We start from the raw sequence: 27474 nt of genomic DNA on the forward strand, positions 1-27474 counted from the left end.
TTCATTTGCCTCATAGCTTCAAAGTTATATCTTGGTAATAAACACCCTAAACATTTATATCTATATTATCGCTTTCAGATCTTAATATATATGTATATTTTAGTGATTCCGTGGAATTTGAGTCCCAGAAGCAGCTACAGTTGACTACCGGAAGTCTGGTCTAAAAATATCTGGGTGCCGATAAAGTCGTATATTGAATGGCTGCACGCCGAGAATACTTTAAGATTCGACAACCCGTTATATTTTTGACATCAATGCCTGAATAGATCCACCTCACCTGGATTGGATCTCATGTGCTGCTCAAATGCATCTTCCACGAGCTCTAGAATCTCTCTGCCATGTTTGGCATCCTCGATATTCACATTGGAATTGAAGTATTTATCCATCCACCGAGTAACTAATCTGCGGAAAACGGCTCGAAATGCAGTTCGACCCCTCTCATTAAGGAGATGTACCGGAAGTTCATCCGAATGAGGTGGTGAGTAACAGTATTTGCCGATGAAGGACTCTATGTCGAGGTAGGCAATGCAGGTCGCATTTCCCTTATCAATTCGATAATATAGAAGAGTATCAATTTCATTCTGAGGAATGTGAGGACCGTTCGAAATCTTGTTGACACTGCTACCAAAGGTAAAAACCATAACACCGCATAGTAGCTCTTTGCTCCGATAACGGGTCATCGCTCGTTGCAAGTTGAGGAAATTGGCAAGAGATTCGAGGTTCCATCTGAGTAAAGAGGAGAATATCTTTGGAACGACTAGAGTGCCTGGATAATTCAGCCCTCTGAGATACCATCTCTCTGCTGTGTTACGCTGAACAGCGGTTAAATGGCGCAAGTTGGAACAGGCAAAGATTAGTCTGCTCAAGAAACTAATGTTGTGAGCTACTGCAAGCTCTTGTATTCTGTCACCGCGACTACGCTCATCAGCTGTAATGTTAAAGAAGGAGAAGAGGTGTAGGGGAACAGCGAGGTACCTAATTTCACTGAAACATGCTGGGATCTTCCCTTTGTAGCATATCCTAATGTTACTAAGATCAGGCTCTTCCATCTTAAGAACGACAGTCGTATCTTGGTGAATACATATTGGAATCTTCTTGTCGAGAGATGGCAGCACCACGGGCAGATGCTGTAGATAAATTCTACGAATTGCCCTTGAGACAAACAAAATTGATGTGTGTTTTCTGTCAGGCTCCTCTTTAAGTAGTATTTGATTATTGAAATCCAGGCTGACTGAGAAATGACGAATTCGATTGCGTTCCGGGATACATTCTTTAATTATCATATATTGAATCTCTGCGGGCAACTTGTCGAAATGAAACGAATTGATGGGATCTAAATCCATGCTTCTAGTACTATACGGTGGCCCATGGGGTTCTCGAACCGAAATAGAAGTTGAGTGTGAAGCATTTTCGGGTTTATCCTCTGTTTCTAGATGTCTTTCTGTATACGAAACTTGTACAAGACTGGCAATACTGGAAGAAGCTGATAGTGATGCGTCGCCGGATCTGGGTTCGGCTTCAGAGTTTGTAGATGATCTTTGTGCTTTTGATATTGTAGAAGAGGTTTCTTCAGCCGCAAGCGTCGTAGAGGACTTATTGTTCTCATTTGAGTCTTCTCCTGGTGTAATACTTAACTCTTTGGCTTCATGGTGGGAGTATTCAATGATGATATCTGCGGTTATCATTAGTAGTTGAATCATAAACGATGTCAGAAAATCATGCTTACCATCATGCTCCAGCTTGTGATTGACCTTGTTGACAGCATTCATCATGGAAATAGATGAGGTTAGGAAAATGATAATTAATATGGAGTCAGAATCGGAATACGTAGAAATTTTTTGAGTTTTAAATACATAATAAATGGCACTAGGTTGGTGTGAAATGACACATCAAGAGTTAGTTATACTCAACACTAGAGAAGCTATCCAGATAAGTTCCTTGACGATCTTGAAGCTTATATCGACATCAAGTGGGTCAAATTTTTGATTAACTGGATTGGATAGCTATGAAATCAGTCTGTGGTAAACGATCCTAGAAAACTACTGAACTTGTATGGAATGTTTTTGGCTTGAGTCTATCTTATGTATGTCAAAGTTGCTAAGCGATAGGAAACGAGCATCTTTATGTGGTGAAAGGGTCAATGTGTTTTAGATAACCCTTTGATTTGGCGATTGGACATGGGTATTGAGTAGTTGCTTAGAATACGTATTGTAGCAACTAATAAATTTGTGAAGTTCTTGCTTTGATAGAGTATGAAACTATTGATAATCAAAGTCTTCGTGTGAATTAGACCAGCACTGATTGTGTAACCAAAGATTCTAGTTATCTCCATCAAATTCTTGATCTAAGGAAACGATTGGTTGATATGATCTTGAATACCAAAGAGAGGGTAGGCATGGATTGTTCAGACAAGCCTAGATTAGCTGATTAGGTAGTTGTTTAGCACGTGCCTAGAAGGTTACAGAGTTTGGTATGCAGGCTTCTGATTGGTCATTACCTTTCAACAGCTGCTGACTAATAACTTTTCATTGTCACCGTTATATTTAACTGCTACCTTTGAATTACAACCACACTTTTCAATAATAGTTTCATTGATTTAATTATTTGACACCTCGACCTGCCCAAATACTTAAATCTGTTTAGCCAATGTCTTACTGAATAATAATCAATCATGGTTTTAACCAGGAAGATGGCAAAAGAGGCTCGCGCAGCTGCTCAACCACCTGCGACTTTCCATGCCTTTTCCCTTCTACCAATTGAATTGAGGACCATGATTTGGAACGCTGCTGAGGATTCACGGCCCGGTCGCCTCATCGAAGTCCACAACATACCAAACCATTATACAATCACTGGTCGCCCGACTTCTTTTGAATGGCATGCGATATTTTGCGGTTGCGAAAAGAGATGCTTTGAGCCTCCCCTGGCGCGAGTAAACCACGAATCGAGAAATATTGCCTTGCAAAGGAGATCGAAGTGTTTTGGACAGTGGGTGGACTGGGACAAAGATATGATATTCATCGGCAGTAGAGTTGGACATTTGCACAATACTGGGTTTCTCCACGCATTGGAAGTACAGAATTGTCGCGAGAAATTGAAATATCTTGCCATCGACTTTGATTGCTGGGAGAACTCATCTATCTTTCCCTGCACACGAAAGGTGGAATGTACCCCGGCTGCGATGATTTCACGATTACCGGGACTCCAAAAAGTGGTGCTTGCTCAAGCTTCGGGTGCTTGGCGGGATGGCAATGAATTCGAGGCACATGATCCTGGCCATTACCACAATATCTGGAGAAGCTTTGACGGGGTCGAGGCTTTTATGAAAGAAGATTTTGATGATCTTGTGAGATCTGAGAAGGAGAAACACACAGAGTGGATATTACAAAATTACTACAAAGGCATTGATGTCCGGAAAGCTTTGCCTGAGAAGGTTGACAAATGGAGATGTTGTGACGAGATTCATGAGGAGATTGGCGAGAATCCGGGATCATACAGACCTGAGTATGTTGATGAGTATAACTATCACTATGGTGGAAGTTGTGGAACTGCATTAATACAATTTGAGAAGATTAAAAATGCCTACTGGTGGGGCACTGGCGATGACCAACACGATTACCACTTTTTAAGGGATTGGATTCAAAAAGACTTTGATAAATTGAAGTCGATCTCCGGGAAGAAATTTCACGGAGATCCCGATTATAATACGTGGAAGCAACCTGAAATCGATTATGCATTGATACGAAGAACGGCCCCTTCTTGTTTCACTGAGGATTGGGAAGGTCTTGAGCGAGAATGGATGTATTATGAAGAGGCAGCCTGGGCGAGGGACCACCCTAAAAGCTACAAAGCTCGAGATAAATCCAAAGACTATCCAGCAGGTCAACATGTGCAAAAGTATACAAAACTTTATCCGGCGTCTCAAAGGTGGCGTCTCGATGGTTAGAAGTTATCAGTAGCGATAGGTGTTTTCAACCCATGGTGTTCAAAAGTCCGGACTGGAAGATTGCAGTTCAGCACTCAACGTTTGGAACAATACAGCACTGACAGACGATTAAGTTTAAGTAAGTACTCGGAATGATCTGAATCTTTTATTCTTCGGGACTGAACACTTCTAATTATCGGTTTGCAGCCTGGACTATTGGAATCCTTGTCCTCAACGATATCTTCGATATGGATGGCGATACGAATGTCTTCAATTTAACCACAAAATTTTGCAACAGATAAATGCTAGCACCACAAAGAGAACATAATTCAGATACCTACAGCTGGGAATTACAGAACCTTAGCCTTACGATAGCAAGTAGCGAGACCAGCTGCCCGACTATGCTTCGGCGACATATACATATTGGGCAGAAGTTACTGCAGAAACTTATGAAACTCTTCCCAACTTCCGAATATCACAACTGATAACGAATCACCTAATCGAGCCATAAGATGTGCAGGAGATAACCTAAAAATACTGTTGCTTCACAATTCGCTTGGTTTTGTCTGTCTGTGTAGGTCTAAAATATTAAGATAGTGAGGGCGCATTTTATTGTTCACTATGGATAATATTAATCCAAGTACAATTGAATGAAGAGATTTATACGAATGGTTCGAATAAAACACAATTCACAACTACATCTCCCGGCTCTAATTGGTTAGCAGTCGTGGAATCTTGGCTCGGATAGCAACAGTGATTGTGACGGATGTTCAATCAGTGCAATAAGGGCTGGTGAAACCAGATTTAGATTGCAGTGAGAATAAAAACATGTTAGCTTATTACTACAACGTGCATAGGATCAAACGATGGGCGATGATCATGGAGAAACTTGATGTAGAAATCTGATCTTAAGACTACGCGCTCAAAACTGAAACGTTTTCTTGAGCTTAGACTCCTATATATTTATAAGTCGAAACAAACTCAAGGATCAACGTGTCCGTCAGAATGACTATTTGAATTCGGTTCCACAAGTTCTTTTTCAACTAGATGATCTGATTTTAGGAAAAGCATAACGAACAGAACCGGAACAAACTACTAGCGAAATATCAAAGTCTATTCTATTCTATTTCCACTCCTGTCTCCGTTATCTATCACTATTATCACTAAATGGGATGTCGAATATTGATATCGGGTTTGGTGTGCAAGAACTAGGGAAGCCACGAGATTATAAATTCGTGCCTCGATATCAAAGAATGAAAACTATCAGCCACGGCTTACTAGCTCGCTTAGCCACATAACTCTATAGGCCCGGGGTACCTAGGTAGTCACGGGTTGCATTTATTCCCATCTCCCGCATGCGCAACTGCCATAAATAACTACGCGTAGGTAGTTTTCAGTAATCTTCACAATCATCAACTGCACCTGATCATAGATCCACCGCGTCGTCGTCGTCGTCAACCTCGTTTCAAAATAACTTGGTGGATGCGAACAAAGTATAACATCGAAAAATGGTTCAGCGAACTGATCAGTACCCGCTTTGAGCTTCGCGGAAGCATCATTCGTCTTCAACATATCTATCCGCACCCATACTTAGCCCTTCTTCATCTTTTCATACCCTTTCCGTCGTGGAACTTTCCGCTATCTGACCCTGTTGCCCCTTCGGCCATCGCCCATAACGAGAAATCGTTCGAGATTCGCAACAAGCATCGTACCACTCTGCGCAATGTTCAAGTCTGGAACGCTCGTGACACTCCACTCCGCTGTGTTTACCGCATGTATGAGATCTTGATGATGGGCGGTTATGTTCCGTTAGGTAGCGAGACGGAATACCTTTGGCGTCAATGGATAAAGAAATGGTCTCTAAGTTCGATACCGGATCCCCAAGATCCTGATCCGGTTCGTTATACAATTGTTGCATGTATCGTGGAAGAATTGGTACGTGCTTTTAATTTGAGGTTGGCTCTGGGAATGCGTCATGATGGGAAAAATATTCGACGGAAGAACGAAGGTGATCCATATCCCCCATATACTCCTGTTGTCGGACCTGATTGGACACGTTCTGTGCCTTCCATTGAGTCAGATATGCTAAAGGATTTACCCTCTGAAATGGTGGTTGAGAGTGGAAAATTGGTTTTGGGATAACGTGGATGCGAGGAAAACTTCGCAAAACGGAATATCATCACAAACGTGGGTTGGTTTTATACAGTGTGATTTTTTTGGTGAAAGACTTTAGGATTCATGAAGCACGGCACACATCATATAATCAACGTGACAGTAAATGCCGAAAGGTTTTTGATATGAGCGAGGCAGAGACCATGTTGAAGAATATGAAAGACGCAAAAGGTCTAGCTGCGGAGTATCATAGGGTCTATGGAGAGGAGGCGTTCGCTTAATTAGGAGTTGACATCGTCAAAGTATCGTTTGATCAAGAGGAATTGAGACACCAAGTATCTAAGTTCGAATGATGATTTGATTGTCAAATTTGAACTGGGATATTGAGGAGTACCACGAGTATGAGCAGAGTCTTTCAATAAATGTAATAACCTTATGTAGTATGTCTCTAGAAATGGCTCAATACAGGGCCATGTGATTAACGCACTGGCAATAAAAATTGCTTGACAGACTTGGCTCTTCATGTTTTCATGTTGTTCGCGTAATGTTCCTCCACCCGCCCAATATTTGTACACCTCATCCGCCCTGTCCCACATTCGAACCAAACTCCACGAGAGGCTTTTCCCTCGATAAAAATTGTATGTCCCATGAACTCCATATCTTTCCCTAGTCCAATAGTACAAGAAATGACCCAAGAATACCAAAGTCGAGCCGAGTAGCGTGATTAGAATTGTTATTGCTCCACCTCTCCTTCTTCTTGCTGGTCCTCTGTACCAGCCCCGGCCTCAGTTGCCGCCAGAGCGGTTTTGGATTCAAGCTCGGAGTCAAGTTCGTTGTCTTTGGGTGCATCATCTTTGTCATTTTGTATAGTATCTTGACTTTCGTCCGGTAGTGTGTTCCCATCGTTTGAAGCTGCAATAGTTTCGGAGCTAGTGTCTTCTCTTCTTGCTCGCTTCGCTAACGGCACTTCTTCTATTTGTTCATCGGCCTTACGTTTTGGGCTGACTATCATGTCAGGATCGATATTTGACGAAACATCATTTGTAGATGTGATTTGGTCATGACTCGAAAGATCATTGGCGGCTGCTTTTAAAGGAGCATCATCTGTTCCAGAGGTAGGCGAAGGTCGAGAATTAACAGCCGTTGAGGTGTATGGCTTGCTATCTGGCTGACTATCTTCAACCTTTTCTTTGGGCTGACTGTCACGAGATTCAGGGTCTGACTGGGAATTGTGCTCCGAAGCATTTGTTCCATTCCCATGGACGTGGCCGTTGCCATTTTGATTTTGAGTACGCTCAGACTTTATAGAAGTATCGGCCCCATTTTGCTCTTCTTTCCCACTTGAAGCATGAAGGTATTTGGCAGCCGTATTTCCGGGTTGGTCTTGGTCTGTGATCTGAAAAGGACTGTTGCTTAGAAATTTATGCAATATTAGTCCAGCTTCAACAATTTGAGCTTCAGTACCCTCAAGATGCTCCCACCAGTCTTTACCCTCTATCTGGGGAATTTCGCATTTTTTAGCAGTCGCGGCGAATAGAAGAGTTGTGATTGCAATAATCCGAGGGCTTGTTATGAGACCTAGAATTGAATGGTGGGTATCGCAGATCAATGCCCATGTATAATTCCTGAGTTCTTTGATTATCGCAGACTCGACACCCACCTTTGTAAATTCCTCAAAGAAACCCACGAGGTATTTCAGCGGAGATGTCGCAGAAAGGTCGAAACATAATAACTCCAACATAAGCTCCTCATACATTAGAATGCTATCACGCCATCGCCAATATTCTTTAGAGCTGGCATCAACTTCAAGCTTCGGGTTCTTCTGGGCAATCTTAATACAGGAGAAAATGAACTGTTTAGTTCCCCGTATAGTCTCTTCGGTCTTTGTCGCGAGAAATAAAGCTGTCGCCGCAATTTCCTAATAAAATCAATTAGTATTGATTGCGCCGGAGATTGTATAACAGAGCTAATCAAGCAGAAATCAAGCAAGCAAAATCATAGTATATGGCCTTACGATTTTGATTCAAAGCGTGGTAAAGTCTACATCGAAAATGTGGCATAGAAAGACGATTCATTAAAACCAAAATAGTTAGATAACAAATACTTACATAGTGATGATCCCGGTGCAACCCTTTTTGTCTAAAACCATGCTTCTTCTGCGCATATAGAAACGATGAAAGTAAAGACTTGCGACGCTCACAGTGGTCATAGGGATATGTAGCATATTCCCGATTGATGACATGAAAGAAACACCTTTTGCTCTGCGATACGCCTCTTCCTCGGGCGAGAGACCTTCTAGAATAGATGAGTGGCTTTAAGCTCTGCCCTCTGTGAAGAGCCATTGATCGGGAACTTTAGTCGGCATTTCTGATACCAATGCGTGCTTTGTTTGACCGAAAGGTTGTTCGGGAGGTAGGTGATGATTTGACAATCGCGGAGGCGAAGGAACCGCCAGTGGTATATACTTCTCAGTTATAATTGAGGCGCAAGAAGATGGAGGTCGAGTGTGGTTTGAATGATCATCCGGAAATTCGAATTCGGCAGTAAGATGTTGACCGGCGGTGGTCATAGGAATGAAGAGGTGTGATAGAATTTGATTTGCGATCGCGAGGCTGTGGTACACGCAAAATCTTGCTTCGTCTACGGGGAGGCTGTCAACTTTAAACAAGTTTACAATGGCCTTGCAAATTCAGGTGGTGAAAACATGTACAATTCCAATTGTGCTATCGTTAAAATGCATTATCGATGGAATTCATGTCACAATACCAAAAGACAAGACAATTGAAATCAAAATCGCGATAGCTTGAATCGAGCTAGTCATATCTTAGCGTCAATCATGACACACACGTGATTTCGTGGATACGCGCCAAAAATCTACCGCGTCTTGATAGCTAAATCGTTTCTTGTCTACCGTATACAGTATGGAGTACGTATCAGCTATCATATCATTAATTCGACTTACGATCAAACATATACCGAATGACTGGATACATTCCGCAGGCATGGCGATGACTAGGCGTGTGTCCTCTAAATCAACATTCTTCAGGAATCAGCATATCGACGGTCATGTTGCCAGGCCACTTCAACGCCGACAATGGTTGTATTATTTGACTCGATCGAAGTGATATCGTGGAATTGAAACCCACAACCAAGTCCAAGTGGATAATATTTGGCTGTAGCACAAGATCCTGAGTAGGTCAATTCTCATCATATCATAATTGTAGAGTGTAATGCTTTGTGGAATTTACTCTAGGGATGAATTCGAGCAGCTCATGGCGGAAGTTCCGCAATATGAGACATTCTTTCTAGACGTGAACCGCATTTCTGCTTAAGCATTCCAACTCTTCATCGCGCCAAGCCCCAAGCTTTGCGTCTTAGTTATAGTCAGGATACCCTCATAGATATCATCAATCTATTGCTGTCATGTAGAATCAATAGCGGGTCTTCAATATCCAACATTATGATTCTATCAAATCTGCTCATAGCTTCTCTAGGCATCATTTCAGTCACCTTGTCTCAATCATCCAGTGCCACCAATGTTTGCCTAGATGCACTCTCATCAGAGCCTAATGACGCCAAAAGTTTTTGCAATCATTATTTAGTCTTGAGCGATATTCCTATCCCTTCATTTGTATCACCGTGTTTGGCCACCGACCCATCTGACAATCAGTTATTTAAATCTTGTTACGAGCTGCTTCATCAATTGGAGAAACGAAGTTTCACTACCTGAAGTGTCACATCTCGGCGTGATTGAATGGCCTGTCAAGCGTGGGAAAACATTACCTCGCGACGGAGGCTTCTTTAATACAGGAAGTGTTCAATCAGTAACAACCAACATTGGGACATATGATAATTACGGATGTTTTGAAGATGGCACTCGGGGAAAACCTTTGGGCTCTCCACTGCTCAACATGACTGGAACCGCCGCGGACACAATTCAGAGTTGTGTAAATGCATGTTCTATCTCGGGCAAAATGGAATACCATACCGCTATGCCGGCATAAAGCCTGGATCTTGCTGGTGTTCTAATTATATCTCGATACTCGCCGTTAAAAGCTCTTCGTTTTGTCAATCAACTTGCCCGTCTAATTATGGCAAATATTGTGGGGGTATCGTTGGCGGAATACTTCACATGCAGATATATGAGTTAAAAAATGTGAATCCTATGTCGACGACATCTGTGAAAACGAAATCTTCTTCGTTGAAGTCTTCTGTTAAGTCATCCATCTCAACTTCACAATCAGAGACTACATCTTCATCCAAACTCTTGAGTTTGACGACACAAACGAGCAGTCTAAAGTCTTCGTCGATTTCCAAATCTTCTTCTTCTAGCTCAACCAACCCCATTTCTAGTATATCAACAGTCCCTACAATTTCCACGACGAACAACATACTATCTACCTCTCTTCCACCAATTATCGAAATACCATCCACCGCTAAATCATTCGGTTTACCTCCCGACCCTCCAACTATTCCTCCAATCGTTGGTCCTACAGGCACAGAAAGTTACATTCTACCATCGGGTACTTCCGCTTACCCGAGTGAACTATCAACTCCCACCTCATCATTCGGCTTGCCTCCCGATCCTCCAACTATTCCTCCTATCGTTGGTCCCACTGGTTCCAACAGTTACATTCAACCGTCAGGTACCTTTGCTTACCCTAGTGAAGTTTCTCCTACAGGTAAATCCAATCCTTGGGCATCTCTAACACTTGAGGAGCCTGACTTTTGGACACAAGTACCTTCTGACGCAGTTCCAGGCTTTGTAGAACCAACGATTACTCCTCAACCCATCTCCACAGCAACATCTCCCCCTCAAAAGGTTAAACGCGAGTATGATATCACCGCCCCTGATAGTCCATTGCTTTCTCTGTTTCCCCTAAACTCCCCAGATATCCTTAAGGAAGTTCTTCCCGGCCAAGTTCCAGGATGGGATCAACACGCCATAGCTAAAGAGAAAAAACTCAAGTCTCGGGAATATAATATAAATGCTCCAGATAGTCCCTGGCTTCCTCTTCTCCCCCTAACTTCTCCAGAAATTCTCAAAGAAGTCGCTCCTGATCAAGTTCCAGGTTGGAAACAACAAGCTATTGTTTCAAGATCTCATATAATGAAACGTGAATACGATATCAATGCCCCTGACAGCCCCTGGAAACCCCTCTTCCCTCTTACCTCCCCAGAAATCCTCAAAGAAGTCGCCCCCGTTCAAGTTCCGGGCTGGAAACAAAAACCCGTCTCCCCGCCGCCCTCACCCGCAAAACGCGAATACGATATCAACGCCCCCGACAGCCCCTGGCGACCCGTCCTTCCCCTCTACACCCCCTCCATCCTCAAATCCGTTCCCGAAGACCAAGTTCCCGGTTGGCGAGGCCAAGCTTCTGCTCCTCTCATTCCCGATTCCAACATTCCTCCACGAACTAAATCTAAATCTAAACCCAAAACCAAACATCGTCGCCAACTCGGGCCTCTCCCAGAAAATTTCCTCGAACCTCCCGGCCGTCCAGATTTTATCAAAGCCTTCCCAGAAAAAGACAACAACAAACACCTCCCCGCACCCTTCAACAAAATGCTCGGTGCCGTCGACCCCCAAACCGGCAAAAAATTACCCATCCCAAAGCCGAAACCCAGATACAGCCATTCGAAAATCAGCCTGCAGAAATTCCCCAGCTTGAAAGAAATCGGATTGGAACAAGACGGGAGAGAACATCACAACAAAGAGCGCATAGATGAAGATGAAGATGAAGATGAAGATGAAGATGAAAAAACCGAAAACGCAAAAAGAATCTCGGATCTGCAAAAAATTAGAGATAGACGCTATGCGCACAAACTCCATTTACAAGGAACGCCCAAAGCGTATGCGGAGATGCGCGAGAAGAGCGAGGGAAGGGTACGTAAGGGACAGAGGAAAATGAAGATGGAGGAGTGGGAGGAGAGGATTTTTAGGGGAGTGAGGGAAGAGGGAGGGAAAGGGGAGGATGGGTTGTTGGGGAGGGAGGATGCGATTGTTGATCGTGGGGGTTTGGGAGGGGATGAGCAGGAACTGGGAGGTGTGGATGGGGAGGAAGAAAATTGGATTGGGAGAACTTGGAGTGGGAAGAGGAAGGGGATGAAAATTCGTTTGGAGAGGTAAGGAGAAGAGTATTTACTTGGTGGATGAATGGATAGATAGATGGATGGATGGAATGAAGATTCCCGAAATTTGAGTTTTGAATATTGAGTTGGAAGCACTACCTACAGCAATTTGAATATTAAATTGAAGATCAGACACCGCATGCATAATCAACTAAATGAATATTTCATAGTTAAATCCAAATGCGAATACAAATGAGAATATAAATGAGAATACAAATTAAAACATCAACAAGAAACTTCCAATTCCACCACACAATAACATTTTCCGCTATCCATCCATCCATCCATCCATTCATTTATTTATTCAGTCATTCATGTATCTATCCAGTTATCTATTTATCTATCTATCCATCCATTCATTCACTTTCCACTACTCCCTACTCTACAAATAACCCTACCTACCTACCTACCTACCTACCCAATCATACAAATTTTTTCTTCTTTTCTTCTTTTTTCTTCCAATACACTTTAGAATTTCAGCGTTTGAAATATAATCCTCCCGCAAACATTTTCACACACCCACCCACACCTGGGGATTTTTGGGATTTTATTTTATTTATTTTTGTTTTTCTTATATACTGATATACTTACTACCTATTTATTCATTTATTTATTTCCATAATTGAAAAACCAAACCAAACCAAATCAAACCAATAAACAAACAAACAAGCAAGCAAATCGCAGATTCAAGTCCATTCATTCGATTCTCAAAAATCCATCTACATATCCACCCATACATACATACCCACATACATGCATCTCATATATTGCACTCCAAATACCTACCTATGCTATTCAATCCTTTCCAACCCTCCCCAATCCTCTCCTCTCCAACCAAATCCTAATCTATGATACCCTATTTCCTATACCCTATACCCTATACCCTATATATAGTATACCCAATATCCAAACCATCTTACATCCCCCTCTTATAAGTTTTCACCACCCTCCACCCTCCTTCCCCCCCCTCTCCTCACCCCAAAAAACCCTCACCCCACAAACCCCATCCCCGATAAAATCCTCATCTATAATCATCCCTCCCTCCCCTCCCCTCCCCTCCCATCTTCTATTCTCCCTTTTCACTTCTATCCCCGCATCATACCATACTATACTATACCATACCATACCCAACAAAAGAAACCAACCAAACACACGCAGATATGCCAATGAGCTAGCCAAACAAAGCAAAACAAAACAAAACAAAGCAGTCTCCTATGTTATGAAATATAAGTCAAGGAAGATATAAATAAAAAAACGAACGCAATGCAATGCAATGAAACCACACCACCCAAGAGCCGTAAAAGGTAAGAAGAAAAAGAAAATGCCCAACACCATTTGCTATGCAGGTATCTAATATGTATTTCATATACGCTAAGAAGGAGTGTATCCATTCAAATCCTCCAATCCATGTCCAATCAATCAATCAATCAAAAGTTCCTAATGCTCGAACCAAAAAATGTACTGGAGTATCTGTAACAATACTACTCATTATCCAACCATCTCATACTTTTTCATCCAACTCGATAATTACCACTTCACTCCTTTCGGATCAACAGTGTATTTATATCCAATTCCACTACTTTCATCCCCTGTACAAAATAATAACCCTCCCACTATCTTCTGATCCGTCCATTCCAGCTAAAACTAAACAGATCGCGCTTCATCATCACTGCATCATTACTTATGCAGCGAATTTCCTAAATCCCTCTACACCCAAAGTAGGAACCTCGACCCATTTCAGGTTTGGTACTCCCTCCGACCTTCTCCTCTCAACAAAGTTATTGCACTCTCCAACAATCTGCATCCATTCCGCTAACGCCCTACCCGCATATTTCGATCTCGCGAATCTATCTCTCCCCGCAAGCTTTGGATCCATAGGTGCTACTTCCTTACTCATTCCTGGAACTCGAGCGCCAAGCCATGCATGAGCTGGGGCAGGAAGACGAGGCGGTGTAAGTTTTCTTTCATTTGAAACATTAGAACCAGCAGGTCCTCTACCGGCTGCGCCACCTTGGAGGATCGAATGTGCTTTTTCGAAATTTTGAGCCCATTCCAAAGAGAATTTAAAGCTATAGGCACGATGAGATGCAGTAGCTGGAGGAGTTTCGCTGTCACTTGAATTTTTGGAACGAAGGGCGGGTCTAGTTCTTGCCACAGATGTAGCTTTCCTTGCTTCCTCGAGTGCTTTCTTTTCCGTTGCAGGTTTGACAGATGTGGAAGGAGAAGCAGATGATTCAGGCGAAGAAGATAGAGATGGGATGATTTTCCCCATAAACGTCCACCTTTTCTTGTTCGGAGTGGTGGGTGCTTCGCTAGCAGGTGTGGGAGGTTCATTTTCGTTTTCTTTGTTTTCTATTTGTGCCAGATCTCCTAGAAGTGACTGTCTTTTGTATGCACTAGACGGTTTTCGAGGTAGATTTGAAGCGTTATTAGTTGTCATTAAGCCATCGAATCCTAGAAACAGATTTGGCGCAGGTATTTGTGTATCATTACGGATGATCAGAAGTCGTCGGCCAGGTGCTGGATAACAAGGTGTCGTAGATGGAGGAAGGAGGTCGGAACTCTCAGCCGTTTGTTTGAGGAAGAGGTAATTTGCCCAGGTACCCTTGATCCGCGAAGAAACAATACCAAAGATTTTTCTGTATTTGAATTAGTCAATGTGCCTCACAGAAGGTGGATAAAATGTGACTCACGTATCAAGATCAGTAGCTTCCCCATCCTCGCGGCACAATCTCCAACATAACAAACGCATATAATATGCTCGGACCATGGGACACCAATGATTGAAGAACTTGTCAAATGTCTCCTCGGTAAGCAACCACTCCAAACACAAAATCTCCTTTCGAGTTTCATTATTTGTGACAAGGTTCCAGGCAGAGTAGAGAAATGCGAATAGACGAATTTCTGACATACTGTTCTGGCTCTCCAGAATCTTTCTGCAAACATCCAGCCAGAAATGCCATTCGATGAAATCATCTTCAAATTCATGAGCATGATGGAAGCGAACAAATAGTGAAAGTGCTTCATCCATGAAGTCGCACAATACGAAACACGCATTATGGTCATACAAGGACGTCCTTCGTGCTGAAGCTTGCATCATTTTGCTAAAAGCCTGGGCGAAAGTCATTCGGGCAGGTTCAAAGTCGGCAGGTCTTTCAGAAAGGAAATCTCGAAGTAACATTATTAAGCGATTTTCGGCCATTAGCCTAGCAGAGTTGGTGGAGGGGAGAGGCAGAGCAGCAGCAGACGCATCGGCACCCGCAAGTACGTCGTCAAAGGTAATTGGAAGTGCTTCAACTGCTGGTTGACGATGAATTGTAGCATCCAGAGCAGTCAAAATCTGTGCTTGAACCAAAACAAATCCTGGCGCGCGCGCTTTGCTCGCAAATGGAAGATCTGAAGGCATAAATTGCTCGGCCAAGATATGATAATGTTTCGAAAACACATAGAAAAGATCACTATCTCGTCCGCACCATCTAGCAGCCCACGGGCCATACCATGGTATCTTGGAAACAAGAATTGATGATGTAGGATTTTTCCGCAGCTGATTAGACATTGTCATCACTGACGTCCAACCCAATACTCGAACATTGGGCGGAAATGTAGCAGCGACTTCTTCAGTTTCCACCTTATTGGGTCGTTTTGGTAAACCCAATTCATCGGCAACACGTTTCAAAGTGTCAGCCGGTATTTTCCATATTCGAACCAGTATTTCTGAAATGCCAGGCACAAAAAAGAAAGCATAAGCAGCAGCCTTTCCACAAAATGTGACCAGACTTGCAGGAGCATGTCTCAGTGACATTTTGGCAACCACAAAGTGCATCTGAGATGTCAAATTTTGAATAAACAAATTCCTGACATTGTGGTAGACAGACTCGGCTAAAAATTGTGATCCTGATGAGTTTAGAGAGCTTGAAGATTTTCTCCCGCGTATAGACATGCGCTCAGTGCGCTCAGGAGATCGGTTAGGAGACCTTTCCGACAGGGGCGAGAATTGCGATGGTCCGAGTCTCCATTCCGGCCGTGTCATGATCATCACAATGGCTTCAAGCAGTACAGGACGATCTACACCAGATACTATTTGATTAGCACGTCCATGTAGTACTTCCAGAAGCCCAAGCCACCATTTATTAAAGATGTTAATTCTTCTATCAATATCTTCTGGGCGAAGACATCTATTAGAAGGGTGGTTGATATTATTTCTAAGAAATGGTAATAATGTAGAGCGAACGACGTTGGTTTTTAACGATAGTGATTTGGATTGAAATTTAGAGTAATCGTTTTCTAACCCTCGGAAAGCCTGCCAGAGTTCATCTCGTTTTCGAGGTGTCTCAACACTCAGAAGCTTTTCCGTGGAGAAATTTTTGGGTAGCGGAGGGACTTTATCAATTGAAGTCCTCGGAGTAGATCTGTTATCTATTGAGCTACCTGGTAGACTGCTGGTGGATGAATTGACGGAACCGAAGCTTGCGATACCCAGTATACTACTCGGTCTCTGCCTGATCTTTCGAAGAGTTGAATTCCTCTTCACGGGAGGTGGCTTAGATGGGCTATCGATATCCTCAACCGTGTGGTCGAATTTCGCGGGGATGACTGCCGGAGGGGCAAGTATAGTGGTCGCCATTTTCGATGGCCCTTCACTTCTCCCATCGCCCTCAATTTGTTTTCCTGCTTTTCGATTACTTGGGGATGGCGATCTCGACGATGACGAAATCCAAGACTTTCGTGCAAACATAGCAAAAGATTCCGATACAGATTTCGTCTTATCTCTGGAAGCCTTGGGAATCTGCGGCACTGGCGGTGCTTCGTCTGGTGTTGAATTGGCATATTCAGGAGCGGGGTGTCTCTCGGGTGATCCCTTCACCTTTTGAATCCAAGACTTTGGACGTGCCACGAGTGATTGTCTCCTCCCAACTCTCTCATTCTTTGCCTTTTCTTCCTTCGTGAGTTGGTTGGTCGATTTTCCTTCTCGGATGGAATTTGATTTTGGCGAAGGTGTTTCAAGTTGTGGGAAGGGAAACGATGGGGTGCTCGCGGCAGAGTTCAGTCTATGCAATTCCCCTTCATTATAATCGGTGCTCGCATCTTCAATGGTTGGTAAGGTAGTGAAACTCGCAGATCGTGGCAGTTCGGTATCGCTATGAATGGAAGATCTCTTGTACTCAACATTAACTAAATCGGGAATATTGGAAGAAGAGTGAGAACGAGGGAAAGTATTCTTCGATTCGAAGACCGAAGGCATTGTCAAGGTAGAACCATGCATGTCCGCAACAGACTGCGTAGAAGCAAAGAAATGTAGCAGAATTTAGATGAACATTGCAATTCTTTTTTTTTCTACAAATGGAGATTCAAACGGACAAACAAACAAACGAGTGACAGATTAGTCGCGCGTTCTCTGACCTGCAGAGATGTCGACTGATTTGATGAGGCTGAGTAAATTTCCAAGATCGAATTCCTTCTGGAATAGAATATGTTTTCAAAAGCTAGGGTGGTAGGTAGGGTAACGAAGGTTGTTGGAGGATGGTGCCTGAGTCTTCCGTTTCACAATCTCTCGAATTTAAACGATTGTGGATACTTTTTTCCTCTTCTTTCTTGTAGGAATTCGGAATTGTAGAGGAAAGAAGGAATTGGATTGAAATTGGATTGAAATTGGATTGAATCGGATTGAATTGAATAGATTCGACTTGAATGTGCAAAGAATTAGTAGGAATTGGGTTGGTAATTCTTTGAAAGAGGGCGTAGTTAAACGTGAAAGCGAATGTGAATGTGAATATGAATGTGGTGGGTAGTGGTAGTGAGTGGGTGGGAGTGGTAGTGGTAGTGGTAGTGGTAAGATAGGCACTTCCGGGATTGTCGCAAATTAATTAACCACGATATAAAAATGTCGTATCTGATGGGGGAAAGTGGTATACAATCCGTATATATGTATATATGTATGCACAAACGAATGTCGAATTTATGTAGATGTTTCCGTTAGAAGGAATATTTTGGATGGAGAAGAAAAAGAGGAGAGCGTCAAAGGATGTGCGACGATGATGATGGGATGAAGATGCATGAGACAGAAAGAAGAAAGTGACGAGAGCGAATGAGAAGGAGGAGAAGAAGGAGGAGGAGGACAAGAAGAAAGAGAAAGAAAATGTGAAAATTAAAGACAAAATCACGATAAAATCAACATGGTTCAATCAATTAAAAACGTGCATTTTGATAGCGATGAGGGATTGAGTGAGGACTGAGGAGTGAGAAGTGCCAGATGAAGTGTAAGGCTAGCCGTTGACCCTGAGTGAGTGGTGAATGAAGGTGGAGTTTTTCCTTAACTCAATGAGGCTGGGCTTAGGATTAATTGATTTGATAGAAGAGGATAGCTCGATTGGATGTGTCTTTCGTCTTTTCCTTGACATCTACTTACTTACCTAGGTAGGAGGTAAATGATGATGCTATCTCGATTGTTCTGTTCGGTCTACTAGGGATGGAGTAATATCCTTTCCAATAGATTTCATTGGAATTCACAAAAAGATAGGGATGAGAACGATGCAACACAAGACAAGACAACACAATACAACACGACATAACATCAGTCAGCATCGGTATAAGACCCAGGAGGGAGTTGGTATACAGAGGATTATGTCGGTACTATACAAAGGAGTATGGAGTATGTATCTAGGAAGTGATAATCGACATCTAGATCGAGTAAGATTACATAGGGAGGGATAGGATATATTCCGCACAGAGAAATCTCTGGCTTCAAATATCAAATCCCTAGTACACCATATCAAATATCAAATATCAATAATCGAATATCAATAATCGAATATCAAAGGGTCCAAAAGAACAAACGTGCATTCATCAATTATACCAAAGTCCTTCATTCATCCCGACACTTCGGAATCAGGACGAGTCCAAGCACACAATTTGATGGAAGAGAACGACCAAGTGTTGAATAGAGTAGAGTAAGGGATCATCGACCTGAGGTATTTGAGGGATCTGTGAATACCTAAATAGACCCTGGATATATACCTAGTATATACGAGGTATTATACTCGAGTATGCATATCTACAAAGTATAATACTACCTATCTATACTATCTACATACATACACAAGTGTACTCGTACTCAATTCTATGACACGTCCGTCTTCAGTAGAAAAATGCTCATCACTTCATTGGATATACTATACGATTGATTGGTTGTATGTATGTAGCATGTATCAAAAGACTGTCTGGTCTGTAGCGGCTCGTACTTCCATTTCCCATATCCTCTCTCGCCTCTTCATTCATTAACCCCCCCTTCCCCCCCTTATCATGGCCTCGCAATGGATTGATACCAAGCATCCAATTAGCCAACAAAAATCTATTTTTAGTTCGACATGTCGTACGTATTAGTTTACGTTCATGACCTTGATCTATCTATGATTCTGACATGTTGCATGTGTGATATGCAGGCAATGCAGACCAGTACGAGGAAGCGCAGGCAGGCGTGGAAACCGAACAGCGCAAAGAGAAAGTGGGCGATAATTGTGCAATCGCACAGCTTTCACGGAAATCCCTAGCCAAGGCGATAATATGTTGTGCTCTTCCAAGCTTTCCATTTGGCCCCTTAAACATCCCTTGAGCATAAGAACATGGATCGGTCTATTCCCCTCTTCGCAATGCCTTTATCGCCCATAAAACGTCTTTGCTTTCCGCTCGTGTTTCTGAGAAATTTCCACCTTGAAACCTTTACGAAAGGATACTTTACTTCACATAATCGTTCCTTTTGTGGGTACATGTTGTACCTCTTCGGGTCTGTCGGATTGATACGTTATGATTGAAGAGAAATCTCACCGAGATTCGATTTTCGCAAATCCGTAAATCCTTGAATGTTGTCATAACCGACAGAGATCATTACGAATGTTCCGCGCTTGTTGAGATAGCATGTGGGTGGCTATGTGGCCTGGTGGAGACACTTATGCTGGTTGGATGCAACGATGTTTCGTAGATCTCAGCAGGGGAAGTCTCATATCCGAGATTTGATGCCAAGATATCGAAAGATGTTGAAGAAATAATGATACCGTGAACATATACACACACAGAAATTCGCAGACTTTGGCAATGGTATTTTGGAAATTGCCAATCAATGAAATAAGATAACTTTCCGAAGTCCTACTCAAGATTTAAGAGTAAGGGGCTGTGGAGTCCTGAATTGTTGAATCAAAATACATCATCTACTTCTTCCAACCTGCTGAGCCTGCTGAGCCTTTTCCAAAAAGGAGCTCCTGCATACCATGTTGTGGCGAGAGTACTCTGTACATAAGCTCTAGGTATCCCAAAACTTGCATGTCTTAGGTCGTATGCCTTTGAAGCCACCACCAGATTGTGCACAGTTCCTAACTTCCTGTCTGCATGTCAAATACTGCAATGCTTATCGGAAAAGGAACGTGGATATAACTGCTTGGTCTCCTTCATGCAATGATTCGTTGTCTTTTTCCTGAGATTACGCAAGATGCATATTCTGCCATCCGAAAGCAAGTAAAAGAACACAATAAGATAACGGGAGAGTGTTGAAATGTGACGATGTAGAGAAATACCAGAATTGAAGAGATCCTTCTCCCAAGAACTCATTGCGTCCAGAGCAGTGGTCCGCCTTCCTCGTTTGATCTCCATGGGTAGTGCTCAAACTGGTATAGGATACACGTTCTTCGTGATTCTCACACGCAGAGTACGTACATAGACACAAATGATAATACATACACATACAGCCTTATCAAAGAAGCCGTCTTGGCTTTCAGATGTGGCTAGCGGTTAGGCTCACTATTGGTTGAATATTCTCCGTTCATAGTTTGAGTACCTATCTTCTGTCGAATTTCACGAGATCAATACAAGGTAGAGAAAACACATAGTACCTGGTAGTCTTAAGACCGCGTCGGTCTACTTGTTAATCATATCATTGACATTATTTGAAAACATTCGGTATATATATCCATAGGTATGTCAATTTCTAGACACGTGATATGTAGGTAAAAGGGTGACGGCAGTACTGGTTGGTTGGAATTCATTCATAGGAATAGGACGAACGAACCAGTCATTAGCTACCTAGTAATAATACCTTTAAATGTTACTAGGTGGGTGGCTAGTTTCATCATTTAATTTGTCAGCCTTGCATGCACGGCTGTGATTGTTCGCCTTCCCCACAAAATTATTTAATTGTCAAAGTTCCAATCACACCACGAAACAATTGCAAGAACACCACATCATCACTCCAATTCAATACCGCAACTCCATTTACAACTGTTACTCTACCACCTACAGTAACAAATTCACTGGCCAAAATACAACTACTTCACATCCAATCTTTCCTAGGTACTCATAACTACCCAGATTTCAAATATAACATCATTTTCAAAATATAAAATAAACCCGACGTCATCTCAATACTCCATCACATTCCGTATAACGAACATCCAACGACATCCATCATGGATCAACTTCCGCCCGAGATTCTTGACTCGATTCTTCAAAAGAACATCGAGATATGTCGCGACCATAAATCCCAACTTTTGGATTTGCGATTGGTATGTAAAGCGTTCGATCAAGGCTTAAGAGCATCAATCTTCAAGACGACCTCGTTGGAATTCTCGCGATTCATCCGATTCCGAAATATCGATGACAATCCAGATGAATTGAAAACTCTCAAAGATATAGCTTCATTATCATCCTCCATCTATATTGATATGATGATAACTCGAGATACAGGTATGCGTTAATATCCTTCCCCTCGTCCCTCAATTGCATCACATCACTTTATATGCGCATGAAGCAGTCTACATACTGTGCGCGCTGTATCATTTTACCTATCAGCGAGGCATTTAAAAGTTAACATATTTTTCAGATGAAATTGATCAACTTAAAGAGACCTTCAACGCTATCTATGCTGCGGTTCCTGAGATGGCAGACTTGATTGACTCCCTTCGATCATATTGCCTCAACAAGACCACATTTACAGAGGAGGATTACACTCGTCTACTTCGCAGAGTCATGCAGAACGGTCCAGATATAACTCGACTTAAAATTAACTTACCATTCCAGGTTGTCAGCAATTCTTTCATGACATCTACAAGGTTATTCGCGAACACTCTAGCATGTGCGGCGAATCGTCCAGAGGAGCACCAAAAGATAGATACACTGGTTCTAGATCACATCACTGATGTCACAATCAATAGTCTATGCAACGTGCACATCGATGTCCAAAATGCTTTCAAAGTATTTGAAAATCTAAAAAGCTTAATGATATCATGCAAGAGACAAGAAAGCAGAACATCACTACAAGCGGTTTTTGCTCGAAATTTCTGGTTGTTAATTGGGAAAGCCAAGGATTTGGAAACCTTGTGTATCATTGGATGGAACGTGGCGCAAACCACCAAACGTATAAGAAATAAAAGAGTCGCGTCCAGGATGACGAACGAACAGTGGACCATGCGGTGCCTCCCATACTATCCTAGCAAAAGACTTGTCCTTAGCAAGTTGAGGTGTTTGGAATTAAAACGGATGGATCTAGACCCTTTGATGCTGCTGCTTTTGATCAAGGAAACCAGTCATTCCTTGACAGAATTATACCTGAATGATATCGGTCTCAAAGTTAATGGTTCGACGGATCGAGAGAATACCAGTCTATGGATAGGTCATCAAAAAATCAAGAAGCCCAAGGAATGCACATGGGTCGCTCCAGCCATTCGAGATATTGAAGATCTCAATCTCAAGATTCTTCGAGTTAGTAAACTTGGCTATGATGATTACAGTCCAGACCTTGATTCGGAACATCCCAATTATGATCTTGACGACCCTACTGGACACAATCAATCCTTTGATCAAAGGTTTGTGGAAGCTGTCATGGGTACAAAAGCCCCGCTGCCCCTCGAGTTGCTATCCAATACATCTTCTGGAGTGGAGAATCCACATGAAAAGTCAACCTATGCTGAAGTTGACCCGAATACTTACGATGCTGAAATATATCAAAAGAATCACAACACAACATCGAACTACAAAAAATCCATTGATGGCGTCTTCTCCAACAACAATGAACGGGCTTTGAGGGAATTGCAAAATATAGTCAGCGTTGCCGACAGAGGCATGGCATTACTTACCAGAGGAGTGGAAAGAGGCACTAGCTTGACTGCCGATCCAATTTCTGGCGCAATTGTCGATCCTCCAGTTGGTACCTGAATAGTCTGACGATAAGCTGGAGCCCCTCAATCATGACTATATGAGACCACATATCTGCGATATGGGCGTGTTGATACTGCAATTTGAAATAATTATGCTCTATCTATGACCTTACTATTTAGGGACAGCAAAATTTCCTCCCCGCAATTTTCAAATGCTAATTGGAGACATACTAATCTCTAGTTTGAGATTCTCTGTTCCGTCACATAAACTGGGGACATGACCAAAACACATACTAAAACCTTTAACCCAAGAAGGATTATCTTTAACTACCTAGGTACAGCTCCCATCAAGTCAGGTGATGTCAGGAGTATAGATGGTTTCGTCGCAATTTTTACTTTAAGCGCCTAGTCTGGGACACCAACAGGTGGCAGATTAATCGAGCACCCACTTTTGTCCCAAAAAGTTAGTTTCATTTCTTATACTATTGGTCAGATCAGTCTTCGACAATGTACTTTTTATCTTACGCAAGTTCCAACAATTGTCTTCGTGGCAATACATCACGATCATGCAAACATTCTAGCATGCTTTCGTTCTCCTTTCCACACACGATATCAGCTATTCAGTTTTAGCAGGCAGATTTGTTCTAGTCGCTAAATGCGCAAGTTGCTTAGAGTAATATGAGAATTTAATTTTTAAAGAATCTTTAATTTGGTAGGATCTACCTGCTTACATGTCTTCGCAGGACCGCAACATGGTTATCTTAGATTTTTGAGGCCCATCATACGGTTTGGCGGAGTAAGACGGTGCTCGTAGGCTTGGGCTGTTGGGATAGAGGGATAGAAGGTCCATAGCAGATAGAGGAATGATTATACTTAATGACCTCTGGTCCACACTTGACTTGTCCCGACCTGGGATTTTTTTTTTACCAACCAGTGAGCCAACCTACTGTTTTCTCTTTTCTTTTTGAGATTCATTCTTAGTTGAAAGACATCAACATCTACATACACAATCAGTCTCAAGACGAAGTCCAGAATCTAAATATACTACATTCTCATCCTCGTCTTGCCAATTATTGAATACAAACTCGCCTGCTTACCCTCGTGTCACTTGTTCGCGTGGATCTTCAAAAATCGAATCTAGAAACCTAAAGAATAACAGAAATTGATGATTGATCTTTTGAGAATAGGTGGTGCTTCATTTTTTGTCAAGTTGAAGGATTGAAATCTTTCTCTCTGTCTCTTTTCCTTTTTTTTTTCTCTTTCATTTTCCTTGCTTTCTCTGCTTTCTATTTTCATTCATATCTTTCCTGGAAAAGAAAAGAGAGTGTCCAAATTTGAAAAGCTATGTCAATTTCTCGTCAGGGCACGATGAGGGAATGTATGGATACGCAGGTGCATATCCTTTTTTCGCCTTGGATTTGGAGAATGAGAGGAGGGTGGATGAGGATGCGAGTGCGAGTACGAGTGCGAAGGATATGAATGTGAATGTGGATGTGGATGGTTGTGGTTATGGTTATGGTTATGCTAGCGAGAATGGGAATGGAAATGGAAATGGAAATGTGAGTGGACATCAGATGGGCAAGGCGAGACAACATCATGTAAGGCATATTTCTTCGGCTACGACGTTGATTGTGGCGAGAGAGGAGGAGGATGAGGGGGATAAGGTGCGAGTTCCAGAGAAGGTGTTGATTATTGGGAAGGCGGGGGTTGGGGATGGGGATGGGGATTTGAATGGGGATGTGGAGGAGAGAGGTGAGAAGAATGATGATGGGGAGTTGGGGTTGAAGAGGAATGCGACGGGTTTGTCGATGGGGGGATTGGAGGTGTTGGTTAGAGATGAGGATATAGAGCTTGAGGGTGGGGAGGTGGGGAGATATGGGAATGGAGATGGGAGTGGGAATGGGAATGGGATAGAGGAGGTGGGGGGGAGGATAGGAAAGGTTTTGAGGTGGGATGAAGTTGGTGAGTTTTTTCTTTCTTTTTTTTTCTTCTGATTTTCTTCTTTGGGGTTGGTACTATGGGGATGTGTTGCAATGATGCGAATGTACTTGCGGAGATTTAAGGGGGTGGGTGGGAATCGATAAGTACTCATACTGATGATTTTTCAAAGCGGAATGGAGACAAGATAACGAATATATTCTCACTGGATATCGGTACGTCTTCTCTCCTTCTCACTTCCCTCAAAATAATCCATATTACACACAACTATCATCCTATCCTCTCACCAAACTGACTCCCCCTCCACAGACCCGAAACCAAATCCTCCCTCCAATCCTTCAGAAGTGTATTTCATCTGCACAACGAAACGAGTGATTTCCCTCCTCCCCCTCCCTTCCTTTTTTCCTCCCATATCCACCTCTCAAACTAACACGAACATCTCATCAGTAAACATCCATTCCCATCTCCTCGGCGCAGTCCTATTTGCACTTCTACCCATCTATATATATCACACATTACTCCCTCGCTACCACGATGCCGCGACCGCAGATGTTGTAGTTTTTGCGCTGTTTTTTGGAGGCGTGGCGGTGTGTTTTGGATTGAGCTTTTTGTATGTTTTTCTTGCTTTTTTTTCTCTCTCTTTAGATTGATTATCTCTTTGTGGGATAGTTTTCTGCTTTTCTCTTGGGTGTGGTATTCTTTATTCTTCGTTACTACTGTCTTTTTAGCACTTTTTGGGGGGGGGTGGATTGTGTGCATTTTATATCAAAGGAAAGAAAAGGAAATCAATACTAATTCTTCATCTACGCACGCAGATATCATACCCTCAATAACCATAGTCACCACACCGCAGCTTTCTGGATCGAGCTCGATTATCTCGGTATCGTGGCGCTGATGTGGGGAAGTACGGTTGCGACCATCTATCACGGATTTATATGTGATGTGAAACTCCAGAGAATCTACTGGTCTATGGTATTTTCCTTTCCTTTCTCCTCACCCCTCTCTTTCTCCTTCTCCTCATCATTCCACCGCTAACTCCCCCCCAGATCACACTTCTCTCTCACCCTCTTCACCCTCCTCCCTCCTTTCCGCACCCCCTTCTTCCGTCCCTATCGCACCCTCATGTATGCGGCCCTGGGTCTCTCAGCCGTAATCTTCATCGTGCATTCGATTGTTCTCTACGGCATCGCGTTGCAGTATAAACGGTTGAGTTTGGGTTGGATAGTGGGGATGGCGGGACTTAATTTTGTGGGGGCCTTGGCTTATAGTTTGAGGGTAAGTTTTTTTTCTAATTCTATTTATATTTGATTCTTTGTGCTATCTAGATCTTGGCTATGAAACTTACATATCTGGGAACTGGAACCTTGGAAATCCCCCAGGTTCGAAGTGTCAGTTTGCAGTGCTTGATTTGGAATGCAGTTAAAACTACACTCCAGATGTAGAGAGAGAGGAAGGAGGAAAGAGGAAAGAAAATAAACATCAACTAACCGCGCGCAATAAATAGATCCCAGAAAAATACTACCCCGGCCGTTTTGATATCTATGGGAATAGCCATCAAATCCTACATTGTATGGTTGTACTTGCGGCGCTGGCGCATTTTGCAGGCTTGGTGCAGAGTTTTGATTATTTGCATTCGGGTATTGAGGAGTGTTCTGTTCGGTAGGCATGGGATTTTCAGGGGGGGGGGGAGGGAGGGAATTGAGGTTGGGGGTTTGGAGAGGGTTGGGTTGCATCGGTTGATTTGGGGGTTGAGTTGGATGAGGGAGGTGTTGTGGTGGTATTGGGGATATGGATCGTGTTGTTTTGGGGTCTGGGAAAGAGGATGGAAGGGAATATATATATTGAATATTTATTGGATTGTATTATTTGTGGTTACTGTTGTAGAGAAAGAAAGAAAGAAGTCTGCATACATACACAGATGCAAACTTGGAATAGATCACGTCTCAGAATTTGATACAATTATCGTAGATGATTTCCTGGTAAACTAAAGAGCTAGGTATCTATTTCGTGTACGAAACGAGAAATGAGATGTACCAAAGACAACTACAAAAAGTATCTGAATCCTTTTCCTTCACCTCGATTCTTCCAGTAGGATGAATCGGCAGCGAGTTTTGTCATATCTTATCATGTATTGGTCGTGAGAGGTATTGTACAAAAGTCTTTTTCATTTCTTCTTCCTTCTTTCCTCCACCCATCGATTCGTATCGTATCGTATCGTAATGTATTGCAAAA

The 27474-nt window shown here is 42.6% G+C and overlaps 9 protein-coding genes across 9 annotated transcripts; 5 read left to right on the plus strand and 4 right to left on the minus strand.

The window, feature by feature from the left end:
• Positions 1–251: 251 nt before the first annotated feature.
• EAF02_004912 (uncharacterized protein) lies at positions 252–1769 on the minus strand (the record flags this gene model as incomplete). The annotated part of the gene is made up of 2 exons (XM_038900960.1): positions 252–1672; positions 1727–1769. 2 exons carry the CDS (start codon positions 1767–1769, stop codon positions 252–254), a joined length of 1464 nt encoding a protein of 487 aa, XP_038759472.1.
• A 902-nt stretch (positions 1770–2671) lies between these two features.
• EAF02_004913 (uncharacterized protein) lies at positions 2672–4286 on the plus strand (the record flags this gene model as incomplete). The annotated part of the gene is made up of 2 exons (XM_038900961.1): positions 2672–3894; positions 4256–4286. 2 exons carry the CDS (start codon positions 2672–2674, stop codon positions 4284–4286), a joined length of 1254 nt encoding a protein of 417 aa, XP_038759473.1.
• Positions 4287–5404: 1118 nt separating this feature from the next.
• On the plus strand, positions 5405–6064 carry EAF02_004914 (uncharacterized protein; the record flags this gene model as incomplete). The annotated part of the gene is made up of 1 exon (XM_038900962.1): positions 5405–6064. One exon carries the CDS (start codon positions 5405–5407, stop codon positions 6062–6064), a length of 660 nt encoding a protein of 219 aa, XP_038759474.1.
• A 703-nt stretch (positions 6065–6767) lies between these two features.
• Positions 6768–8376, minus strand: EAF02_004915 (uncharacterized protein; the record flags this gene model as incomplete). Its single annotated transcript, XM_038900963.1, has 2 exons — positions 6768–7952; positions 8143–8376. 2 exons carry the CDS (start codon positions 8374–8376, stop codon positions 6768–6770), a joined length of 1419 nt encoding a protein of 472 aa, XP_038759475.1.
• Positions 8377–10166: 1790 nt separating this feature from the next.
• EAF02_004916 (uncharacterized protein) lies at positions 10167–12164 on the plus strand (the record flags this gene model as incomplete). Its single annotated transcript, XM_038900964.1, has 1 exon — positions 10167–12164. The coding sequence occupies one exon, from the start codon at positions 10167–10169 to the stop codon at positions 12162–12164; it is 1998 nt and encodes a 665-aa protein (XP_038759476.1).
• A 1683-nt stretch (positions 12165–13847) lies between these two features.
• EAF02_004917 (uncharacterized protein) lies at positions 13848–17429 on the minus strand (the record flags this gene model as incomplete). Its single annotated transcript, XM_038900965.1, has 2 exons — positions 13848–14805; positions 14860–17429. The coding sequence occupies 2 exons, from the start codon at positions 17427–17429 to the stop codon at positions 13848–13850; spliced, it is 3528 nt and encodes a 1175-aa protein (XP_038759477.1).
• A 2331-nt stretch (positions 17430–19760) lies between these two features.
• EAF02_004918 (uncharacterized protein) lies at positions 19761–20048 on the minus strand (the record flags this gene model as incomplete). The annotated part of the gene is made up of 2 exons (XM_038900966.1): positions 19761–19948; positions 19988–20048. 2 exons carry the CDS (start codon positions 20046–20048, stop codon positions 19761–19763), a joined length of 249 nt encoding a protein of 82 aa, XP_038759478.1.
• A 1335-nt stretch (positions 20049–21383) lies between these two features.
• EAF02_004919 (uncharacterized protein) lies at positions 21384–24199 on the plus strand. Its single transcript, XM_038900967.1, has 3 exons — positions 21384–21895; positions 22032–23977; positions 24048–24199. Exons 1-2 carry the CDS (start codon positions 21619–21621, stop codon positions 23360–23362), a joined length of 1608 nt encoding a protein of 535 aa, XP_038759479.1. The 5' UTR covers positions 21384–21618; the 3' UTR covers positions 23363–23977; positions 24048–24199.
• A 481-nt stretch (positions 24200–24680) lies between these two features.
• EAF02_004920 (uncharacterized protein) lies at positions 24681–26444 on the plus strand (the record flags this gene model as incomplete). The annotated part of the gene is made up of 6 exons (XM_038900968.1): positions 24681–25266; positions 25415–25457; positions 25552–25613; positions 25690–25852; positions 26082–26214; positions 26289–26444. The coding sequence occupies 6 exons, from the start codon at positions 24681–24683 to the stop codon at positions 26442–26444; spliced, it is 1143 nt and encodes a 380-aa protein (XP_038759480.1).
• Between the last annotated feature and the right edge of the window lie 1030 nt (positions 26445–27474).

Source organism: Botrytis sinoallii (genome assembly GCF_014898435.1).
Source record: "Botrytis sinoallii strain Bc 23 chromosome Unknown BSIN_007, whole genome shotgun sequence".
NCBI lineage: Eukaryota > Fungi > Ascomycota > Leotiomycetes > Helotiales > Sclerotiniaceae > Botrytis > Botrytis sinoallii.

What these genes read in the sequence shown, in the direction of transcription:
- EAF02_004919 (XM_038900967.1), top strand. Translation starts at nt 21,619, where the DNA reads ATGGATCAACTTCCGCCCGAGATTCTTGACTCGATTCTTCAAAAGAAC. An exon ending in GATGATAACTCGAGATACAG is followed by an intron (nt 21,896 to 22,031) that starts GTATGCGTTAAT and finishes CATATTTTTCAG; the next exon opens with ATGAAATTGATCAACTTAAA.